Source organism: Heterodontus francisci, chromosome 11, assembly GCF_036365525.1.
Source record: "Heterodontus francisci isolate sHetFra1 chromosome 11, sHetFra1.hap1, whole genome shotgun sequence".
Lineage (NCBI taxonomy): Eukaryota > Metazoa > Chordata > Chondrichthyes > Heterodontiformes > Heterodontidae > Heterodontus > Heterodontus francisci.
In genome coordinates, this window is record NC_090381.1 from 14,400,399 (window position 1) to 14,422,472 (window position 22,074).

Genomic DNA, 22,074 nt, shown 5'->3' on the forward strand with positions numbered 1-22,074 from the left:
GGTATATCCCTTAAGCACTACTGGACTCTTTTTTTTTGTCTATTTTCCAACTGTCGTTTGCTCTGTCTTCCAAACTCTCTTCTAATTTTCTGTCTTCGATTTCCAGCTTTGCTTTTTTTTTAGAGATACAGCACTGAAACAGGCCCTTCGGCCCACCGAGTCTGTGCCGACCATCAACCACCCATTTATACTAATCCTACACTAATTCCATATTCCTACCACATCCCCACCTGTCCCTATATATTTCCCTACCACCTACCTATACTAGGGGCAATTTATAAAGGCCAATTTACCTATCAACCTGCAAGTCTTTGGCATGTGGGAGGAAACCGGAGCACCCGGAGGAAACCCACGCAGACACAGGGAGAACTTGCAAACTCCACACAGGCAGTGCTCAGAATTGAACTCGGGTCGCTGGAGCTGTGAGGCTGCGGTGCTAACCACTGCGCCACTGTGCCGCTTTTCTCCCTTCAGAATCTATGATCAGCTTCCCATCCCCCGCCCAGCAAACCTGTGCTATTGTAACTGGATCCGTGCAGCACTTCACTCTGAAAGTCAATCCAGCTATGTTTTTTCATTTTGACCATGTAGCAGTAAGCTTGTTTCTCATGGCTTACAATTGCACTGAATGCATAATTGTGCCTCTAGATGGCATTAGTGCTTTATATTGTCGTCCATTTTTTACTGCAAAGGTTTATAGAGGAAGTACTGTTGAATTCACATTTAGGCTGCTCAAATTGTGTCCAAGTCAAGAGAAGTAATAAGTAATAAAAACAGAAAATGCTGGAAATACTCAGCAGTGAGGCAGTGGAAAGACAAACAGAGTTAATGTTTGAGGTTGATGAACTTTCATTGGACTTACTTTCATCAGAGTTCTGACGATAGGTCATTGACTAAAATATTAACTGTTTTGCTTTCCACAGTTGCTGCCTGATCTGCTGAATATTTCCAGCAATTTCAGTTTTTAATCCATTTTTAAATAGTTCACTTACTAACTTTGCAATTGAAGTACAAGAAGGACGGGTTGCATCTAAACTGGAGGGGCACAAGTATCCTGGCTGCGAGGTTTGCTGGCATCACTCGGGAGGATTTAAAGTAGTGTGTCAGGGGGGTGGGAACCAGAGCAGTAGGACAGCAGATGAAATAAATGAGGGGGAACGAGTAAATAAGGCCAGTAAGACGAAGGGGAAGAGCAGGCAGGGAGATGTTGCTGAGCACAGCGGGACTGGTGGTCTGAAGTGCATTTGTTTCAATGTGAGATGTATAACAGGTAAGGCAGATGAACTTAGAGCTTGGATTAGTACTTGGAACTATGATGTTGTTGCTATTACAGAGATTTGGTTGAGGGAAGGACAGGATTGGCAGCTAAATGTTCCGGGATTTAGAAGCTTCAGGCGGGATAGAGGGGGATGTAAAAGGGGTGGAGGGCCGAAGGGCCTGTACTGCGCTGTAATGTTCTAAATTCTAAATTACAGCTGTACTGCGGGAGGACACCTCGGAGGAGTCATGCAGCGAGGCAATATGGGTGGAGCTCAGGAATAGGAAGGGTGCAGTCACGATGTTGGGGGTTTACTACAGGCCTCCCAACAGCCAGCGGGAGGTAGAGGAGCAGATATGTAGACAGATTTTTGGAAAGATGTAAAGGTAACAGGGTTGTAGTGGTGGGTGATTTTAATGTCCCCTATATTGACTGGGACTCACTTAGTGCTAGGAGCTTGGATGGGGCAGAATTTGTAAGGAGCATCCAGGAGGGCTTCTTGAAACAATATGTAGATAGTCCAATAAAAACAAAATATTGCAGATGCTGGAAATCTGAAATAAAAACAAGAAATGCTGGAACCACTCAGCAGGTCTGGCAGCATCTGTGGAAAGAGAAGCAGAGTTAACGTTTCGGGTTAGTGACCCTTCTTCGGAACTGGCAAATATTAGAAATGTCAAAGGTTATCAGCAAGTGAGGCGGGGGTGGGGCAAGAGATAACAAAGGAGAATGTGTAGATTGGACAAGGCTACATATCTGACCAAAAGGTTATGGAGCAAAGGCAAACAATATGTTAATGGTGTGTTGAAAGACAAAGCATTAGTACAGATAGGGTGTTAATGGACTGAAGATTGAACAGCAGCAAGTACAAACATGAAAAAAAACAGTGGGTAAGCAAACTGAACAAACTAAGATGAAATGAAATAAACATTAAAAAAAAATGTAAAAAAGAAAAAATAATTAAAAATAAAAGTAAAATGGGGGGCCCGTCATGCTCTGAAATTATTGAACTCAATGTTCAGTCCGGCAGGCTGTAGTGTGCCTAATCGGTAAATGAGATTCTGTTCCTCGAGCTTGTGTTGATGTTCACTGGAACACTGCAGCAAGCCCAGGATAGAGATGTGAGCATGAGAGCAGGGGGGAGTGTTGAAATGGCAAGCAACCGGAAGATCAGGGTCCTGCTTGCAGACTGAACGGAGGTGTTCCGCAAAGCGGTCACCCAGTCTGCGTTTGGTCTCCCCAATGTAGAGGAGACCACATTGTGAGCAGCGAATACAGTATACTACATTGAAAGAAGTACAAGTAAATCGCCGCTTCACGTGAAAGGAGTGTTTGGGGCCTGGGATAGCAAGGAGAGAGGAGGTAAATGGGCAGCTTTTACACCTCCTGCGATTGCAGGGGAAGGTGCCATGGGACGGGGACGAGGTGGTGGGGGTAATGGAGGAGTGGATCAGGGTGTCGCAGAGGGAACGATCCCTTCGGAATGCTGACGGGGGGAGGGAGGGGAAGATGCGTTTGGTAGTGGCATCACGCTGGAGGTGGCGGAATGGCAGAGGATGATCCTTTGGATATGGAGGCTGATGGGGTGGAAAGTGAGGACAAGGGGAACCCTGTCACGGTTCTGGGAGGGAGGGGAAGGGGTGAGGGTAGAGGTGTGGGAAATGGGCCGGACACGGTTGAGGGTCCTGTCAACCATAGTGGGGGGGAATCCTCGATTGAGGAAAAAGGAGGTCATATCAGAAGCACCGTCATGGAAGGTAGCATCATCAGAGCAGATGCGTCGGAGACGGAGAAACTGGGAGAATGGAATGGAGTCCTTACAGGAGGCAGGGTGTGAAGAAGTGTAGTGCAGGTAGCTGTGGGAGTCGGTGGGCTTATAATGGATATTAGTAGACAACCTATCCCCAGAGATGGAGACAGAGAAGTGAAGGAAGGGAAGTGTCAGAGATGGACCATGTAAAGGTGAGAGAAGGGTGGAAATTGGAAACAAAGTTGATAAAGTTTTCCAGTTCGGGGCGAGAGCAGGAAACGGCACCGATACAGTCATCAATGTACCGGAAAAAGAGTTGGGGGAGGGGGCCTGAGTAGGACTGGAACAAAGAATGTTCGACATATCCCACAAAAAGACAGGCATAACTAGGACCCATGCGGGTACCCTTAGCAACACCTTTTACTTGAAGGAAGTGAGTGGAGTTGAAGGATTCTTTGTTCCAGTGGATGTTGTCTATATGGACTTCAGTAAAGCCTTTGACAAGGTCCCTCATGGCAGACTGGTACAAAAGGTGAAGTCACACGGGATCAGAGGTGAGCTGGCAAGATGGATACAGAACTGGCTCGATCATGGAAGACAGAGGGTAGCAGTGGACGGGTGCTTTTCTGAATGGACGGCTGTGACTAGTGGTGTTCCGCAGGGATCAGTGCTGGGACCTTTGCTGTTTGTATTATATATAAATGATTTGGAGGATAATGTAGCTGGTCTGATTAGTAAGTTTGCGGACGACACAAAGGTTGGTGGAGTTGCGGATAGTGATGAGGATTGTCAGAGGATAAACCAGGATGTAGATCGGTTGGAGACTTGGGCGGTGAAATGGCAGATGGAGTTTAATCCGGACAAATGTGAGGTAATGCATTTTGGAAGATCTAATACAGGTGGGAAGGATACAGTAAATGGCAGAACCCTTAGGAGTATTGACAGGCAGGGAGATCTGGGCGTACAGGCCCACAGGTCACTGAAAGTGGCAACGCAGGTGGATAAGGTAATCAAGAAGGCATATGGCATGCTTGCCTTCATCGGTCGGGGCATAGAGTATAAAAATTGGCAAGTCATGCTGCAGCTGTACAGAACTTTAGTTAGGCCACACTTGGAATATTGCGTACAATTCTGGTCGCCACACTACCAGAAGGACGTGGAGGCTTTGGAGAGGGTACAGAGGAGGTTTACCAGGATGTTGCCTGGTCTGGAGGGCATTAGCTATGAGGAGAGGTTGGAAAAACTCGGATTGTTTTCACTGGAACGACGGAGGTGGAGGGGCGACATGATATAGGTTTACAAAGTTATGAGCGGCATGGACAGAGTGGATAGTCAGAAGCTTTTTCCCAGGGTGGAAGAGTCAGTTACTGGGGGACATAGATTTAAGGTGCAAGGGGCAAAGTTTAGAGGGGATGTGCGAGGCAAGTTCTTTGCACAGAGGGTTGTGAGTGCCTGGAACTTGCTGCTGGGGGAGGTGGTGGAAGCAGGTACGATAGCGACGTTTAAGAGGCATCTTGACAAATACATGAATAGGATGGGAATAGAGGGATACGGTCCCCGGAAGTGCAGAAGGTTTTAGCTTAGACAGGCATCAAGATCGGCACAGGCTTGGAGGGCCGAATGGCCTGTTCCTGTGCTGTACTGTTCTTTGTTCTTTGAAGAGTCCAGAATGTGGATGATAACTGAACTGTACTCTTTGGATTACATATCAACATGCCCAGTTCCTGTACTTGATTTCTTGCACAAGTATCAAAGGAGTTTTTTTCTGTTTTCCAGGTGGGGCTATTGCGACAACAGTTACAGGACAATGAAAAGGTTCAACATGATATGGTGGTGCAGTACGAATCACAGCTGAACATATTTCGGGAAGAGGTAGTGTCAAAACATCACAGTATTTCTTTTTGAAAGGAAAACTTTGTAAATTCTACGTTTGCATAGTTTTTTTTCTCTATACAGTCAATTCACCCCCCCCCCCCCCCCACCCCCACCCACCCTTTTCCCTTTATCAAATGGTTGATTGTTGCAGGGTTATAGATCCATAGGTACCTTGCTCTCACAGCTGGCCATCCTATATGAGCTTAAACACTGACTGCCAGTGCACATGAAAGCCAAGCCAAATCCTGTCCTCACTTGGCACTCACACATGAATGCTGCCATGTAGGCTTGTGCACAGCATCAGGAGCCTGAGCTGATTTTTCCTCTTTTCATCTCACTCCAAGGCTGGTTGAGATACTAATTCCATCTGTACCTGACCTAAAAGCTAGCTGAAATGCTAATGCCATCTCTACCCAGCCCAAATCTGGCTTGAAGATGCTAGTGCCATCTATACCCCTGGGATGGGAGCATTCTGTTAGTTCTTTTGCCATGAAATGGAGTTCAGCGTTCAAGTAACGTATCATGTCTTGGGGCTTTGTCTGGAAATCCCCGTGGCTCAACTCACTTGCTGCAGTGTTCACCAAGGAGCCCTGAAACTAGCCAGTCCAGTTCACTGCTCACTGCAGGTGGCATGGTAACATGCAGGCTGCAAAAGTGGGGGGCATGAGGGAGCGATGTATTTACTAAATACAATCAATTTTTAGCTTGTATTCAAACTTACATACTTTCAGATTGGGAAACTGAAGAAAAGTTACGAGAGGTTGCAGAGACGGCAGTTGAAGGATCGGAGGGAGGATGTGAGGGACAGAGAAGAGAATGAGGGCATGTCCGAACTGAACAGGCTGAACAGGAAGGTTGAGGTAAACGACCCTGTGTGAAATTTAGTTTGTTTGGTTTGGACATATGGATTCACTATTTCTCAAGGTTTCAGCAACATTTTCAACTGCCAAGATTCACCATGTACATAGTACATTTTTGTTTGGTTCTGTTCTTGCCTGACTTTTCTGATGGGACTAAGGGTTTGATGACGTGGGCCATTGTAGATGGGCACAGATGTAATATCAGTCAGAGAAGTAAAGTTAAATACATAGAATTACATCCGCTTGAATGAATCTATGTGAGGCTGTGTTGCCAACATTTATCTGAAAGGTGTTTGAAAGGGCTTGTGGTGTCCTGCTGGAGCATGGGCTGGAGTTTCAGAAATGGATCCAAATGAATTTAAAAAAAAATTGTTTCTGAGATTTTCCGATTGCTGCAAGTGTGTGGATGTGGTGGCTGCTACTTGCATAATTAATCAGCCCATTATTTTAATGTGTTTTCTTTTAATTGATCGAATATAGAATGCCTTTAATAAAATAAGAATTGAAATAAAAGGGAAAGAAAGACTTGAATTTGTGCAGCACCTTTCATGAGCTCAGGACATCCCAAAGCACTTTACAGCCAATAAAGCACTTATGAAGTGTACTCGCTGTTGGACTGTAGGAAATGTGGCAGTTAATTTACACATAGAAAATGCCCACAAACAACAGTGTCATCGTGACCGGATAATCTATTTTTGTGATGTGGATTGAGGGATAAATATCAGTGAGTACCCGTACTGCTCTTCAAATAGTGCAGGGCATCTATTACATCCTCCTGAGAGGACAAATGGGCCCTTCGTTTTACCTTTCCATTCCGAAAGGTGGCACCTCTGACAGTGCAGCGGTCAAACATTCCAAGTTTTATTACAAATTTCATGAGACTTCAAAAATGTGAAAGAATTAATCTTCGGAGGCCCCTGTTTGAAACTGATCGGGTGGATCCATTGCTGGGCCATTATATTGTGAGATGGTCTTTCTGCGTTCTTTTCATTCTGGATGTACTTTTCTCAATACTGAATCACACTTCTAAGCATTTCTGATTTTAGGAGTTTCGAGAGAAGTCACTAGATTGGGAGAAACAGCGGCTGTATTATCAGCAGCAGGTGGCATCGCTGGATGCAGAGAGAAAGCTGCTGTCAGAGCAGTGCAAAGACATACAGGTACAATACTTGATCAGTTTTTGGCTACAAGAAACAACATGACTTGTGCACACTAGAATCTGCTATAATTTTATATTCTGTTAGGTAGATTTGCTGCTCGATTGCTGGCAATGGCTGTCATGGTAATGGTGAACAAACAAACCAACATTTGTAGTAAATTACGCCTTACTGCAACTTGTCCATTAAACTGGTTAAACTGGCTACCAAATCTAAGTAAGGGTTCCTTGCAACTATCTCATGCTGCCCTTAATTAAATAAGCCATCCAAAGGTAATAGATGTGGATGTTCAATGAAATGGTTAAGTAATATTCCATTGTCTTGGGTTGAAGTGGCATCAAAAAGCAGCACTTGAATGGATGGCTTGTCTAAATCCAATTTATGTTTCTCATCAGTTATGTATAGTGAACTTAACCACTTTTTATATAAATTCTATTAAGGTCAAATAGTCAGAGATCTTGAAACTTGGCTAGGACAAGTAATTCTAATATGATTTATGGAGTAAACAACGAGCAAATGGGAATCTGGAATTTCGAAACACAAACAGATCAGCCACAATCTTATTGAATGGCGGAGCAGGCTCGAGGGGCCGAATGGCCTACTTCTGCTCCTAATTCGTATGTAAATAATGTGCACGTGTATATTTGCTGGCAGTTTTATTTTATAATTTTTACAAAATTTACACATGGCACCTTTGCCTTTAGACATCTGAAGCCTTAACTTGAGATTCAAGTGGAATATTTGTTACTTTTGAACAATTTTACTCCTTTTTACAACTGCAATATAGTTCTCATGTCTTTACAAATGGAAACAAATTGGTTCTTGATTTGCTGCTTCAACGCTGAGGGAGACAATGGAGTGATAACTTGAAGACAATGAGTAATGGTAGTTTGGACCATGTCTGATGATTCTGTTTGAAACTGTAACCCACATTGACATGTTCAGATGCTGGATTGTTTCTGTTAAGGTTCTTTGTCGCAAATTAAAGGCCTGAGGCCATTGGTGGTCTGTTTACCTGCTTTTAGGTTATGTTAAGTACTGGTAATAACCCTCTCAGTGGACAGGCCTCATACAGCTGGTAGCAGCCCTGGAACAAACATGCTGGATTTGCAAAGAGCAACCTCTGGGGAGTCATTTTTTTTGTGAAGGACAGCCTCCCTCGTACCCCATTGAGCACAATACAAATACAGCTTTAGTTACAGGGTAACATGAGCTGAGCAGCTAAATGGGGAAGCTTTATGGAGACTGAGTGTGGCAAACCTCCTTCAGTGGTGAGCCACAAACGTTCCAGTCCAAAGGAGGCCATTCATTGGAGTGAGACTGTGCTGGGGCTAGTTCCACGTCGAATATAGCTAATCTTATTCCAGTTTAATATTTTTCCCGCAAGTATTTGATTTCCCCTTTAAAAGCTGTGACTGGCTTGATTTTGAAAAAATGCTTTGTGTAATGCATTCCATATTCTAATGACCCTTTGCATGAAACAAATTCTATTACCCTCTCCCTTTACGCTTCTATTATTACTCTAAATTCCTGTGAATCAGATTACCTTGTGTACCTGGGGCTGTAATGACAGGTTTGGTGGGTTAAACACATTTGTTTTTGAAATTCTTTTTATAACAGAAGTCAATTTAATCCACTGATCACCCACAGAATGTGTAAATTACTAAGTATTCAAAATATTTGTGTTATAGTTATGTAGTCTTTAAGCTAAAAGAATGTTGAGTCAATGAGCTTAATTAAGAAAGATCATTTATTTTCTATGTCTGGCAGCACTAGAATGTGTCAGTTTTATCAGTCTCTAACTTAGAAAATATCTTTAAAAGAGTGTATGTAGGAATGATATTGGATTAGTGTTATCACCTGGTGAACTGGCATTAGTGGATTGGCATAATTGGACCAAGTCGCACAGATGTAATTCTGTTCTGATTTTAAGGGCATACATTTTGTCCATGTTTTTATATCGTAATTTGATTTTATATTACTTTTTTATGGGTCAGTGATAAACTGGGCAGTTTAGGAAGCACAGAAATAGAGTTGTTTGGTGCATGCAAATCTTTTTTGCAGTACAGACTGAGGAGCAGGGAGATACAGAACTCATGTTCTACATCACCACCACTGGTGGGAGGGTCTAATTACACTGTGAATAAGTAATATGGAATCATAGAGCATTGAAGGAGGCCATGCTTTGAGACAGCTAGCCAATTAGTTCCATTCCTGATTTTTTTTCCTTACAGCCCTGTAATTTTTACCCTTCAAGTATTTATTTAATTCCCTTTTTGAAAGTTTTTATTGAGTATGTTTCCCCCCACCCTTTCATGCAGTGCATTCCAGATCATCATAACTCACGGTTTAAAAAAAAATCTCATCTCACTTCTGGTTCTTTGGCTAATCACCTTAGATCTGTGCCCTCTGGTTACTGGCTATCTGCCAGTGGAAAGAGTTTCTCCCTATGTACTCTGTCAAAACCCTTCATGATTTTGAATAATTTATCAAATTTCCTCTTAACCTTCTCTGCTCTAAGAATATTCCTGACTTCCACAGTCACTCCACAAAACTGAAGTCCCTCATCCTTGGATCATTCTGGTAAACCTTCTCTGCAACCCCTCAAAGATGTTGACATCCTTCCTAAAAAAAAATGAGTGCCCAGAATTGCATACATTGCTCCAACTGAGGTCTAACCAGTATTTTATAAAGATTTGGCATAACTTTCTTGCTTTTGCACGCTATTGCTATACTAAGCAAATAAAAAAGGATCCTTCGCTTTTACAGCCTTCTCAACTTGTCCTGTCACCTTCAAACATTCATGTGCATACATCCCCAGGTCTCTGTTCCTGTACCCCCTTCAGAATTGTACCATTTAGTTCATATTGCCTCTTCTCATTCTTCCTGCCAAAATCCATCACTTCATATATCTCTGAATTGAATTTTATCTGCCTTGTGTCTGCTGATTTCACCAGTCTGTCTACATCCTCCTGAAGTCTGCTATAATCCTACTCACTGCTAATTTTCCAAGTTTTGCGTCAGCTGCAAACTTTGAAATTATATTCTTTATACCCAATTCCAGGTCATTAATATATATCAAAAAGAGCTGTAGTCCAATACCGATCACTGAGACTGTATATATCTCTCCAGTCTAAAAAACAGTTGTTCACCGCAGTTCTCTGCTTTCTATAAAAGCAAAATACTGCAGGTGCTGGAAATCTGAAATAAAAACAAATGCTGGAAATACTCAGCAGGTCTGGCAGCATCTGTGGAGAGAGAAGCCGAGTTAACGTTTCGGGTCAGTGACCCTTCAGAACAGTTCTGAGTTTTAATTTTTAGTTTACCTGAGCAGTTTCCATTCTGATTGTGGATATGGGCATTTACAATAGAAAAAGTTGACCCAAAGGTTTGATGAGAAGTGGTAAAGTAGTCAGGATTTTAAAAACAACTTAATATGATACAAAATCAGTTTATACCCCTAAGGGGCAAAAGCTTTACTTGTCAGAAAAGACAACCATGGACAACTAAAGAGGTAAGAGACAATATAAAACAAAGGAAATGTGTACAAAAATGCAAAATATAGCACAGATTCTGGTGAAAGGGAGAGATACAAAAAATAACAAAGGGTGATAAAACAGGTAGTAAGAGCTTCAAAAAGGGAGTATGACAAGAAACGTGCAAGGGATATCAATATCAACACATTTTTAGAATTACAGTTGGTTACAAAAACAGTGGTTATGACCAATATGGGCCCTTAAAAACTGGTAACAATGATATTGTCAATGAAAATAAGGAACAAGCAGACATGCTTTGCATCGGTATTTACAGTAGAGGAAGAGGTCAGCATGCCAGACATCCCAAGGAAACTAATAGTGAATCAGGGTTAGGGACTTAACAAAATTAATGTAAGCAAAATAACAGTAAAGATGAAAATAATGGCACTAAAGAGTGACAGATCCCCAGGATCAGATGGTTTCTATCTCAGGATTTTAAAGATAGTGTAGGTAGGTAAACCTGCACCTCCCCTCGTATTTATACTCTTAACTCGAAGGTTCAGCCCAAGCCCACCGGGTGGAGAAAATGGTCAAGGCGCACAACTGTTCTTTTAAAAGTTTATTGTAACATCGATGAACTTACAAAGATAAATATCATCTGAACACCGCTCCCTTCTGAGCGTCACTCATGCTGTTAACCCTTGAATTGCTGCTTCTGAAAAGCTGCTGCTTCTGTACTGCTAAAAACACACTTTTTTTTCAGAAACTACCAAAAAGAAAATCACGCCCATGACCAATGATTGCAGCAAACCCCTCCCCAAATATGTGCCTTGTTACATATTATAATAATCTTATTCTGATCCATTAACATATTAAGGTGGTTTCAATGGGAAATATCTTGGTTAGCAGATCAGGTACGTTTCACTTTAATCAGAAGGTTCTCTGGTATTAGCATTTCTATGGAATGTGGGGCACATCCAGATGCAGTGGCTCCATAAAGTTCATTAGCCTGTAGATATCATTTACAGTTCTATAGTTTGGCCACAGGGGTCGAGGCAAGTCCTTTAACTGGACAGACACATACCCATTGTGTGGTCTGATGGCATCGTTAGCTGTCTCTTAACTAGTATATTTGAAGGGCCAAGGGTAAACAGTTGGCAGCTTGAAAGTGCAGCTGTAAGTAACCCATCAGATGCAGAACAAAGTGGGGAATATGAGTGGTGAGGGATACAGGGACATGATTGGAGATGGCCTTGTTTCTGATTGAGACCATGGGAGTATAAAGGTAATAGGAGATGACCAGATGAAGTGGTGTGTGTGAATAAGGGTGGGGGAATTTCTAAGCAAGAGGTTTATGGGGGACAGTGAATTCAGAGAATAGAGGGAAACAGAGTTGAGATAAGGATTGAAATTAACAAGGATGAAGAGTTGCTCACTGCAGAGGCTGAGAGAAGAAAGGAGGCAAGATATCTCTGGGAGAAATTTGGGATGTGGCTGAAGAGTGGTAGAAAGTTAGGATTTTAAAAGCCAGGCAATAGGGTTGGAAGATAATGAAATGCTTGAAGGAGGAGAATGTACCAGAGGAGTAAGGGAAGAGAGAAATGTGTGATTTGTTGATGAGTCACTTGGCCACCTCACTGTTTGGGGAGGGGCAGGTGGTACATGGGTTGAATGGCAGTCTCTTGTGCTGTATAATTCTATAAACGTTATAGCCAGGTGGGCTGGCTTCAGTAGGGGCAAGGTGTCACCATCCTTGAATTGAGTTTCAGTCAAAGCAAAGAATGTCAATGCAGTCATCCACACTGAGGTCGTAAGTAGCAAATGCCTATTTGTGAAGAATAGACATTCTGGAGGGACTCTTGGAGAGGGACATTGGTTGTTGATCTGCTGGCAGAGTCTAAGGAGGCAGTGAGGTGTGCAGAATGGGAAGGAGATCAGTGAGATTAGCCTCCAGTGGGTGCACTGGGTGGGAAGATTGACAAAAAAGAAGGTTGGGGCAGTTGAAATTGGTGCTTCTCAGGCAGAGGCAAGTTCCTCGATGGGATCCTTCAGATGATTCAAGCGTAGGCATAGTCTTATTTAACAGAGATTCAAGCCTGAGATGGCAGCAGGAGAATAGGGAGTCTTAAGAGATGATGCAAGATTTGGGTAGGGATTGGGAAGGCAAAGTACCCAAGAGGGGAAAAAATGAAATGTGGGCATGACTGGGTGACTTGAATATCAGGGAATAGGAAAGAAGGACCTGGGAGGGGCCAAGAAGAAAAAGGAGCTCAATGCAACTGGTTAGGTCTATGTGCGAATGGACAAAATGTTATAAAACAAAATGTTGCACCAAGCCACATGAAATATTAGGGCAGACCACCAAAAGCTTGGTCAAAGAGGTAAGTTTTAAGGAGCGTCCTAAAGGAGGAAGGGGCATTAGAGAGGTGCAGAGGTTTAAGGAGGGAATTCCAGAACTTAGGGCCCTGGCAGTTGAAGGCACCAATGGTGGAGCATTTAAAATCGGAGATGCTCAAGAGCCTGGGGTTAGAGAAGTGCAGATATCTGAGGGTTATGCGGCTGAGGGAGATTAGAGATAGGGAGGGCTGAGGCCAGGGGGAGATTTGAAAACAAGGACGAACATTTTAAACTCTTGGCTTTGCTTAACCAGGATGGGTGCAGGTGAAGGAGCTGGTCACAGGAACAGCTTTAAGGAGGTGAGAAGCACAAAGATCAGTAGTAACAGTTGGAGCAACCACAGTAAACAGAAAGCAGCAATGCAGAAATCAATCAGAGGTAAGGGAGCAGAATCCAGAATAGAATGAGAACCAAAAGGAACGGGTCAGAGCTTGCTCAACATAGTGAAAAGTTCCCAACAGATAGATAGCAAACAGAACCTGCAGAAGCAGGCCAGAGACTGGAATTGAGGGAATCCAGTGGAGAATAAAGGCTCAGTAGGAAACTATGGTGAAGCTGAATGTCACATTAAAGCTCAGAAGCCAGCAGAGAACCAGACTTCAGCCCAGGAAAAGACAGTCTTCTATCCAGGACCTAACACATCACCGGAGTAAAGCTGAGAAGCCAGGAGTGGGTGGGCAGCTAGACACTGTAGACTGGAACAGGTTACCTTAAAGCTGAAGCGATTGAGTGGCAGAGCAGAACCTCAGCAGTCAAGGCATGAATTGCAGTCCAGCACAGCAGCATAGTCCTGATCGCAGAAGAGTCTAGGAGTCTGGGAAATAAAAGTGATCCGAGTTCCAGGCAGTGAAAAGAGCAAACACAAGGAGCTTAAACTTGTATCAGCAAAAATATTCAAGATTTTCCTTGTGGTCAGTGCCACAGATGACTTAAGTCAGCAATCCCTTATTCCCATCTGCTAATGCAGGAAGCTCAAGAGGTCAAACAAGAGATCTTATACCATTTAGCTACCTTTCTATGCAATGGAACCTCTTGTGATCTAGGCTTCAGAAAGCAGTATCGCCACTTGCTGTTTCTCATTTCATGAGGGACGTTCATAAACGATCAATGTTGGAAGGTTTTTAAAATTAAATAGGCCATTTGCTGATAAATAGTGGAGCTTCCAATGCTCATCAAAAGAAACAAGTTCACTTAACATGCTGAACATCATCTAGGTGTCAGTGTTATGGCCAGGATCAAACAGACATCTGGAGACAAAGAGCTGTAAACATGTACATGTACATTCAGACACCTGCACTGCTGCTCTCCATTTAATTGGCTTCGTGGAGAACCTGCAGGTGTCATTACGCATCAGTGATTCAACCCTCAAACTCCACCTACAAATCAGTGATGCCCTGAATGCATTGTCTCACCAGTGATGAGAAACCCTTGTACTTGTGATTTTACAGTAAAAAGGACTTGATTTTTTTTTTTACAGAGACAAATTCTGAGCCATTTAGTTCCAGTTTTGTAAAATGGAGTCTTGCTGCAAGACTTTCCCAGTGAACATTCTGAATGAAGCGAACTGGCTGAAACATTGGACTGAACACAGCATTCTGCTGTGATTTGACCTGAATGTAGTGATTATTTTAATTGCCAGCTGGTTTAATTTCAGTTCCATCTGTGCACACTCTCTTGCCTGTATTTGTTCTGAAGCCTTCTCCCTTTCTGTGTTTGTGCTATCCTTCTGCTTGCGTCCTTCATCAGCAACAGGCTGTAAAATATCAGACTCAGCTCAGTGGTCGGAAACAGCTCATTGAACAGACTCAGCTAATCAACCAATCAGAGATGCGCCATTTGAGGAGCCAGTTGGAGAGAGCCAATGACACAATCTGTGCAAATGACATGACCATGGAGCGGCTGAACTTGACAGTGGATGAATTAAAAGGTGCTAACCAACAGTTTAAAGAGGGACAACGACTGTTGCAGGAAGAACTGCAACGATTGCAGCAACTCATACAGGTTGGAGGATTCAGCTTTAATCAGGGGAAGGTTATTTCCCTTTGTGAAAAGTTCAGTTGTTTTAAAATTTATTTGCAATTTGAGGCTACAGAAGTTAAATTTGTTCTCCGAAAGAAACAAATTGAAGGGGGCGATAAGACAAGTTTAAAATAATGAAAGGTATTGTTGAGGCATTTTGCAGAAAGCCAGGCCCAAAAACTGACAATGCCATCACTGGTTCACTAATGTCCTTTAGGGAAGGAAATCTCCTGTCCTTAACTGGTCTGGCCTACATGTAACACCAGACCCACAGCAATGTGGTTGACTCTTAAATGCCCTCTGAAATGGCCTAGCAAGCCACTCAGTTGTAACTTTTTGTGGTGTATATTAATGATTTGGACGTAAATGTAGGCGGCATGGCCAAGATGTTTGCAGACAACACAAAGATTGGCCGAGTGATAATAGCGTAGAGGATAGCTGTAGGCTACAGGAAGATATTGATGGTCTGGTCAGATGGTCAGAAAAGTGGCAAATAGAATTCAACCTGGAGAAGTGTGAGGTGATGCATTTGGGGAGGTCAAACAAGGCAAAGGAATACACGATTAATGGGAAAATACTGAGAGGTGTAGAGGAAATAAGGGACCTTGGAGTGAATGTCCACAGATCCCTGAAGGTAGCAGGACGCTAAGGTGATTAAGAAGGCATATGGAATCCTTTCCTTTATTAGCTGAGGTATAGAATACAAGAGAAGAGAGGTTATGCTGAAACTGTATAACTCATTGGTTAGGCCACAACTTGAGTACTGTGTGCAGTTATGGTCACCTCATTACAGAAAGGATGTAATTGCACTAGAGAGGGTCCAGAGGAGATTTACGAGGATGTTGCCAGGACTGGAAAAATGCAGCTATGCGGAAAGATTGGATAGGCTGGGGTTGTTCTCCTTGGAACGGAGAAGGCTGAGGGGAGATCTGATTGAAATGTACAAAACTTTGAGGGGCCTGGATAGAGTGGAGGTGAAAGGTCTATTCACCTTAGAAGAGAGGTCAGTGACGAGGGGGCATAGATTTAAAGTGATTGGTTAAAAAATTAGAGGGGAGATGAAAAACCTTTATACCCAGAGAGTGGTGACGATCTGGAACTCACTGCCTGAAAGGGTAGTTGAGGCAGAGACTCTCAACTCATTCATGAGTTCCGATGACTCATGCTTGGTATGGTACAGGTGCTAGCAGTAGGATTATAGGATTAGTATAAATGGGTGGTTGATGGTCGGCACAGACTCGGTGGGTCGAAGGGCCTGTTTCAGTGCTGCATCTCTCTCTTGCCTCACCGACGGCCCATTTTAATCTGGTCTGCCATGTTCCTCCAGTGAGTGTCAGCGGTTATTCAGCAATAGAGGGATTGGGATGCTGTAATCACGGCAAATCCCCCACAGAAGTATTTCCCAGCAACAAGGCCTCGTGTTTGTAATGCCCAAAGGCTGTGGTTGTTGGAGGTCAGACATCTCAGTCTCAGGCCATCACTGCAGGAGTTCCTCAGGGTACTGTCCTAGGCCCAACCATCTTCAGCTGCTTCATCAATGACTGTGCCTCCATCAGAAGTCAGAAGTGGGGATGCTCACTGATTACACTACAATTTTCAGCACCATTTGCGACGACTCATAATGAAGAAGCCCGTGCCCATGTGCAACCAGACCTTGACAACATCTAGGCTTGGGCTGATAAGTGGCAAGTAACATTTGCCCCACTCAAGTGCCAGGCAATGACTATCTCCGATAAAAGAGAATCCAACCATCTTCCTTTGACATTCTATGGCATTACTATTGTTGAATCGCCTACAATCAACATTACCATTGACCAGAAACTAATCAGGGCCAGCCATGTAAATACTGTGGCTACAAGAGCAGGTCAGAGACTGGGAATTCTGCAGCGCCTCCTGAATTCCCAAAACCGGTCCACCATGTACAAGGCACAAGTCAGGAGTGTGATGGAATACTGTCCACTTGCCTGGATGAGTGCAGCTCCAACAACATTCAAGAAGCTTGACACCATTCACGACAAAGCAGCCCGCTTGATTGACACCCCATCTACAAACATTCACTCCCTTTCACCACTGACTCACAGTAGCAGCAGTGTGTACCATCTACAGAACGCACTGCAGCAACGCTCCAAGGCTCCTTTGACAGCACCTTCTAAACACGCAACCTCTACCACCTAGAAGGACAAGGGCGCATGGGGACACCCCGCAAGTTCCCCTCCAAGCCACTATACTGACTTGGAACTATATCGCCGTTCCTTCGCTATCGCTGGGTCAAAATCCTGGAAATCCCTTCCAAGCAGCACTGTGAGTGTACCTACAACACACGGACTGCAGCGGTTCAAGAAGGCAGCTCACCACCACCTTCTCAAGGGCAATTAGGGATGGGCAATAAATGCTGGCCCAGCCTGTGATGTCCACAGCCCATGAAAGAATAAAAAAAAATTGTAAAATAAGTTATTCGGAAGGGCCATTGAAGTAAGCAAGGAAATAGCTTTGGAAGACAGATTTGTTTGTTTTAGTAAAGCTGTTCCGCGTACAGAAAATGGTTTTGTTTCCCTTGGTGAAAGTATTGAAATTTTTGTTAATTCTACCATTGACAGCACTAAGGGATATTACCACTTTAAGTTGTCATGACCAAGTATAACTGCACATGCTTTCACAGAATTGTTACAGTGCAGAAGGAGGCCATTTGGCCCGTCGTGTCTACACCAGCTCTCCGAAAGAGCAATTCACTTACTACAATTCCCCCGCCTTCTCCGCATAAACCTGCACATTCTTCCTTTTCATATAATTGTCTAATTCCCTTTTGAATGCTTCAATTGATCCTGCCTCCACCACACTGTCAGGCAGTGCATTCCAGATCTTAACCACTCGCTGAGTGAAAATGTTTTTCCTCATGTCACTTTTGCTTCTCTTACCCGTTCCTTTAAATCTGTGCCCTCTCATTCGTGATCCTTTCACGAGTGGGAACAGTTTCTCTCTATCTACTCTGTCCAGACCCCTCATGATTTTGAATACTCCTATCAAATCACCTCTCAGCCTTCTCTTCTCCAAGGAAAACAGTCCGAACTTCTCCAGTCTTATCTTCGTTACTGAAATTCCACATCCCTGGAACCATTCTCGTGAATCTTTTCTGTACTTTCTCTAATGCCCTCACATTTTTCCGAAAGTATGGTGCCCAGAACTGGACGCAATACTCCAGATGATGCCAAACGTCGAAGCATTGTGAACTGTGAAGAGGATAGTGTAGACCTGCAAAAGGACATAGACGACAAGTTGGTGGAATGGGCCGACAGGTGGCAGATGAAGTTCAATGCAGAGAAATGTGAAGTGATTCATTTTGGTAGGAAGAACATGGAGAGACAATCTAAAGTAATGGGTACAATTCTGAAGGGGGTGCAGAAGCAGAGGGACCTGGGGGTATATGTGCACAAGTCATTGAAAGTGGCAGGACAGGTTGAGAGAGCAATTAATAAAGCACACAATAACCTGGGTTTTATTAATAGGGACATAGAGTACAAGAGCAAGGAAGTTATGTTGAACTTGTATAAGACACTAGTTCGGCAGATGATGCAAAACTTCAAAGCATTGTGAACTGTGAGGAGGATAGTGTAGAACTTTGAAATTGTGCCCTGTACACCACGGTCTAGGACATTAATACGTACATATATATCAGGTAAAGCAAGGGTCCCAACACTGACCCCTGAGGACCTCCACTACAAACCTTCCTCCGGCCTGAAAGACATCGATTAACCACTACTCTTTGTCTCCTGTCACTCAGCCAATTTCGTATCCATGTTGCTACCGTCCCTTTTATTCCATGAGCTATAACTTTGCTCTTAAGTCTGTTGTGTGGCATTGTATCAAATACCTTTTGAAAGTCCATGTACACCACATCAATTGTATTGCTCTCATCGACCCTCTCTGTTCCTCCTCAAAAACTCCAGCAAGTTAGTAAAACATGATTTTCCCTTAAGAAATCCATGCTGGCTTTCTTTAATTAACTCTATCATAATCATCTATCACAATATTAATTAAAGAAAACTACTGGAGAACTTAATGGGACTGAAAGCTGACAAATCCCCAGACTTGATGACCTGCATCCTGGGGTTTAAAAGCAGTGGCTGCAGCGATAGTGAAAGCACTAGTTGCAATCTTCCACAATTCTCAATTCTGAAATGGTCCCAGTAGACTGGAAGGTAGCAAATGTAAAATCGCTATTCAAGGAAAGAGAGAGAGAGAAAAAGGAACTACAGGCCAGTTAGCTTAATAGCAGTCATCAGTAAAATGCTGGAATCCATTATTAAAGAAGTGGTAACATGGCACTTAGAAAATCATAATATGATCATGCATGGTCAACATGGTTTTATGATAGAAAATTGCATTTAACAGGTCTGTTAAAGTTTTTTGAGGATGTAACTAGCACGGTAGATAAAGGGGAATCAGTGGATGTAGTATACTTGGATTTTCAAAAGGCATTTTGATAAGGTGCCACATGAAAAGTTATTGCGCATAAGAGCTGATGGGGTTGAGGATCATATATTAGCATGGATAGAGGATTGATTAACGGACAGAAAACAGGATAAGAATAAACGGGGCATTTTCAGGTTGACAAGTTGCTACTCGTGGGGTACCACAAGGATCAGTGCTAGGGCCACAGCTATTTATAATCTGTAATAATGCCTTTGATGAAGGGCTGAGTGTAATGTATCCAGGTTTGCTGCTGATACAAAGCTCGGTGGGAAAGTAAGCTGTGAGGAGGATACAGAGATTCTGCAAAGGAATAAAGATGGGACAAGGAAGTGGCAGATGGAGCATAATGTGGGGAAATGTGAGATTATTCACTTTGGTAGGAAGAATAGAAAAGATTAATGTGTTTTAAATGGTGAGAAACTATTAAATGTTGGTGTCTTTGTACAAGAATCAAAGTTAACATGCAGGTGCAGCAAGAAATTAGGAAGGCAGATGGCATGTTGGCCTTTATTGTAAAGGGGGTTAGAGTTCATGAGTAAGGAAATCTTGCTGCAATTGTACGGAACATTGGTGAGACCACACCTGGAGTGCTGTATACAGTTTTGTCCTCCACACCCAAGGAAGGATACACTTGCTTATAGGGGGTATGATGAAGGTTCACTAGATTGATTCCTGGGATGGAAGGTTGTCCTCTGAGGAAGGATTGAGTGGAATGGGCCTATATTCTCTGGAGTTTAGAAGAACGAGGGGTGATCTTGTTGAAGCATATAAGATTCTGAGAGGGCTTGACAGGGTAGATGCTGAGAGGCTGTTTCTAGAATGTGAAACTAAGGAGCATAAAGATAAGGGAAAAAGGGGATGGCCGTTTAGGATTGAGATGAGAAATTTCTTCACTCAGAGGGTTGTGAATCTTTGTAATTCTCTACCCCAGAAGCTGTAGATGCTCAATCATTGAGTAAATTCAAGAATGAGATCAATAGATTTTTGGACTCTAAGGGAATCAAGGAATATGAGGATTGGATAGGAAAGTGGAGTTGAGGTCGAGGATCAGCCTTATCTTAGTAAATGGTGGAACGGGCTCCTGCTCCTATTTCTTCGGTTCTTATCTGGAAAATCAGTGGCATCAAGCTTTTGTGCAATATTTCTGGCTTTTCATATTATTTTTAATGCAGTATCTTTAAACTCTTAACTTGGTAAAGAGTTCAGTTGATGATTTATTTAGATTTTGCAAATGCTTTGATTACTAGAAATCAGTGGAGGAAAATGAGGAACTGAAGAGTAAGCTGCAAGCACAAGAGGATATCATTCAGAGTAAAGATCTGCAGCAGAAGCAACTGTACAAAGAATTGGCTCGGCGTAACGAATTACTGCAGGGCAAGGAGAAAACTGCCAGGTAACCAGCTGTTGTAAAGGTGACACTGCCAATTAAAGCGGGTTGGGCATACAAAGAATGATAAAAAGAAAAAGAAAACTTGCATTTATATCGTGCCTTTCGTGACCACCAGACATCTCAAAGCGCTTCACAGCCAATGAAGTAAAGTGTAGTTACTGTTGTTATCATGGATAGGAAAATACCTACTGGTCCATCTAGTGTGTCCCTAATAACTGTAATGTACTGTGCATCTTAAGATAGATGCTCCTCACCCGATCTGGAAGCCTTCTGATCCCCTGGGGGAGGGGTAAAACCAGATTAAAAGCCCAGGCCAATTATGAGATAAAAAGGCTTGCAAAAGTCCTCTCCGACCTCCTTAGACAATTGAAACTAGCTCAGGGGATCACTCTCTGGTCCTGGTAATTCCTTGCAGTTCATACCTCTTGTTAAAGGTGATCTCCACCCCAGCCAGAGATAGGATCAGCTCTTGCTTGATGGAGCTCAGTGAATTGGCTATGAGACAGCAGCTTGTTTCTGGGAAAAGAACCACCTCCTGACATCTAACATAGATCTGTCTGTACATAATTTGAGATTGTGCCTGTGTTCGTGCTTACCTATTTAGTTGAAACAAATTATCTCCTCAAATACAATCTAGTTCTGTCATCATCTTATAAATTTCAATCAAATCACAGAATTGCTACAGCGCAGAAGGAGATCATTCTAAAGCCTCTTTCTCTTCCTCAAAAGGCGGTGGAAGCAGAGTCTTGGAATATGTTTAAGGCAGAGGTAGATAGATTCTTGATAAGCAAGGTGGGGGGGAAGGTTATCGAGGGTAGGTGGTAATGCGGAGGAATCAGTTCAGCCATGAACATATTGAATGGCGGAGCAGGCTCGAGGGGCACAGTGGCCTACTGTTGCTTCTAATTCATATGTTCATAGTCCTAGCTCTTTAAGCCTATCTTTAAGACGCTTTAAACTGTGAATTAATTGTGTGATACCCTTTCAAAAGCCTCAATATCATCCACCATTTGAGCAGACCAAAACTGCATACAGTATTTTAACAGGAGCTCAACTCAAGTCCAGAAACAAAGTATGTTTTTTAAAATCAGTGAATTGTTCTTTAAATGCACCCCATTTGCTCTAGCTATTCCCTTCTGGCCTTGGTCATCACTCTTTAGCAATAGATGCGTTAGAGGGTGTTTTCCTGTCATCCTGAAGGAAGAAATTGCTGCTGGGGTATGGTATCATGCGCAACTCGCAGCCACACTCTCTCTTCCTCACCTATTTGCGTCTGTGCCTATGTGCTGCATATTGATGTAGTGTTAAACGATGTGGACAGATGAGTCGAATCCTGATCTGACTGGATATCCACATTTGCACATCAGTGGGATTCCTGGCTGTTGCCTTGCATTTCATCAGCCTCTGCTGCGGCACCAGTTG

The 22,074-nt window shown here is 43.1% G+C and overlaps 1 protein-coding gene across 7 annotated transcripts in view; it reads left to right on the forward strand.

Moving 5' to 3' along the window:
- Window positions 1-22,074, forward strand: part of cep63 (centrosomal protein 63) — a 151,445-nt gene that overhangs the window by 34,258 nt on the left and 95,113 nt on the right. For 6 of the 7 annotated variants that reach the window (XM_068041341.1, XM_068041344.1, XM_068041346.1 and 3 more), the window contains 5 exons: window positions 4,785-4,880; window positions 5,615-5,743; window positions 6,790-6,903; window positions 14,520-14,774; window positions 20,510-20,655. In XM_068041341.1, coding sequence (XP_067897442.1) covers window positions 4,785-4,880; window positions 5,615-5,743; window positions 6,790-6,903; window positions 14,520-14,774; window positions 20,510-20,655 — 740 coding nt within the window. The remainder of the gene's footprint in view (window positions 1-4,784; window positions 4,881-5,614; window positions 5,744-6,789; window positions 6,904-14,519; window positions 14,775-20,509; window positions 20,656-22,074) is intronic. The other variant, XM_068041348.1, reaches the window with a different exon arrangement.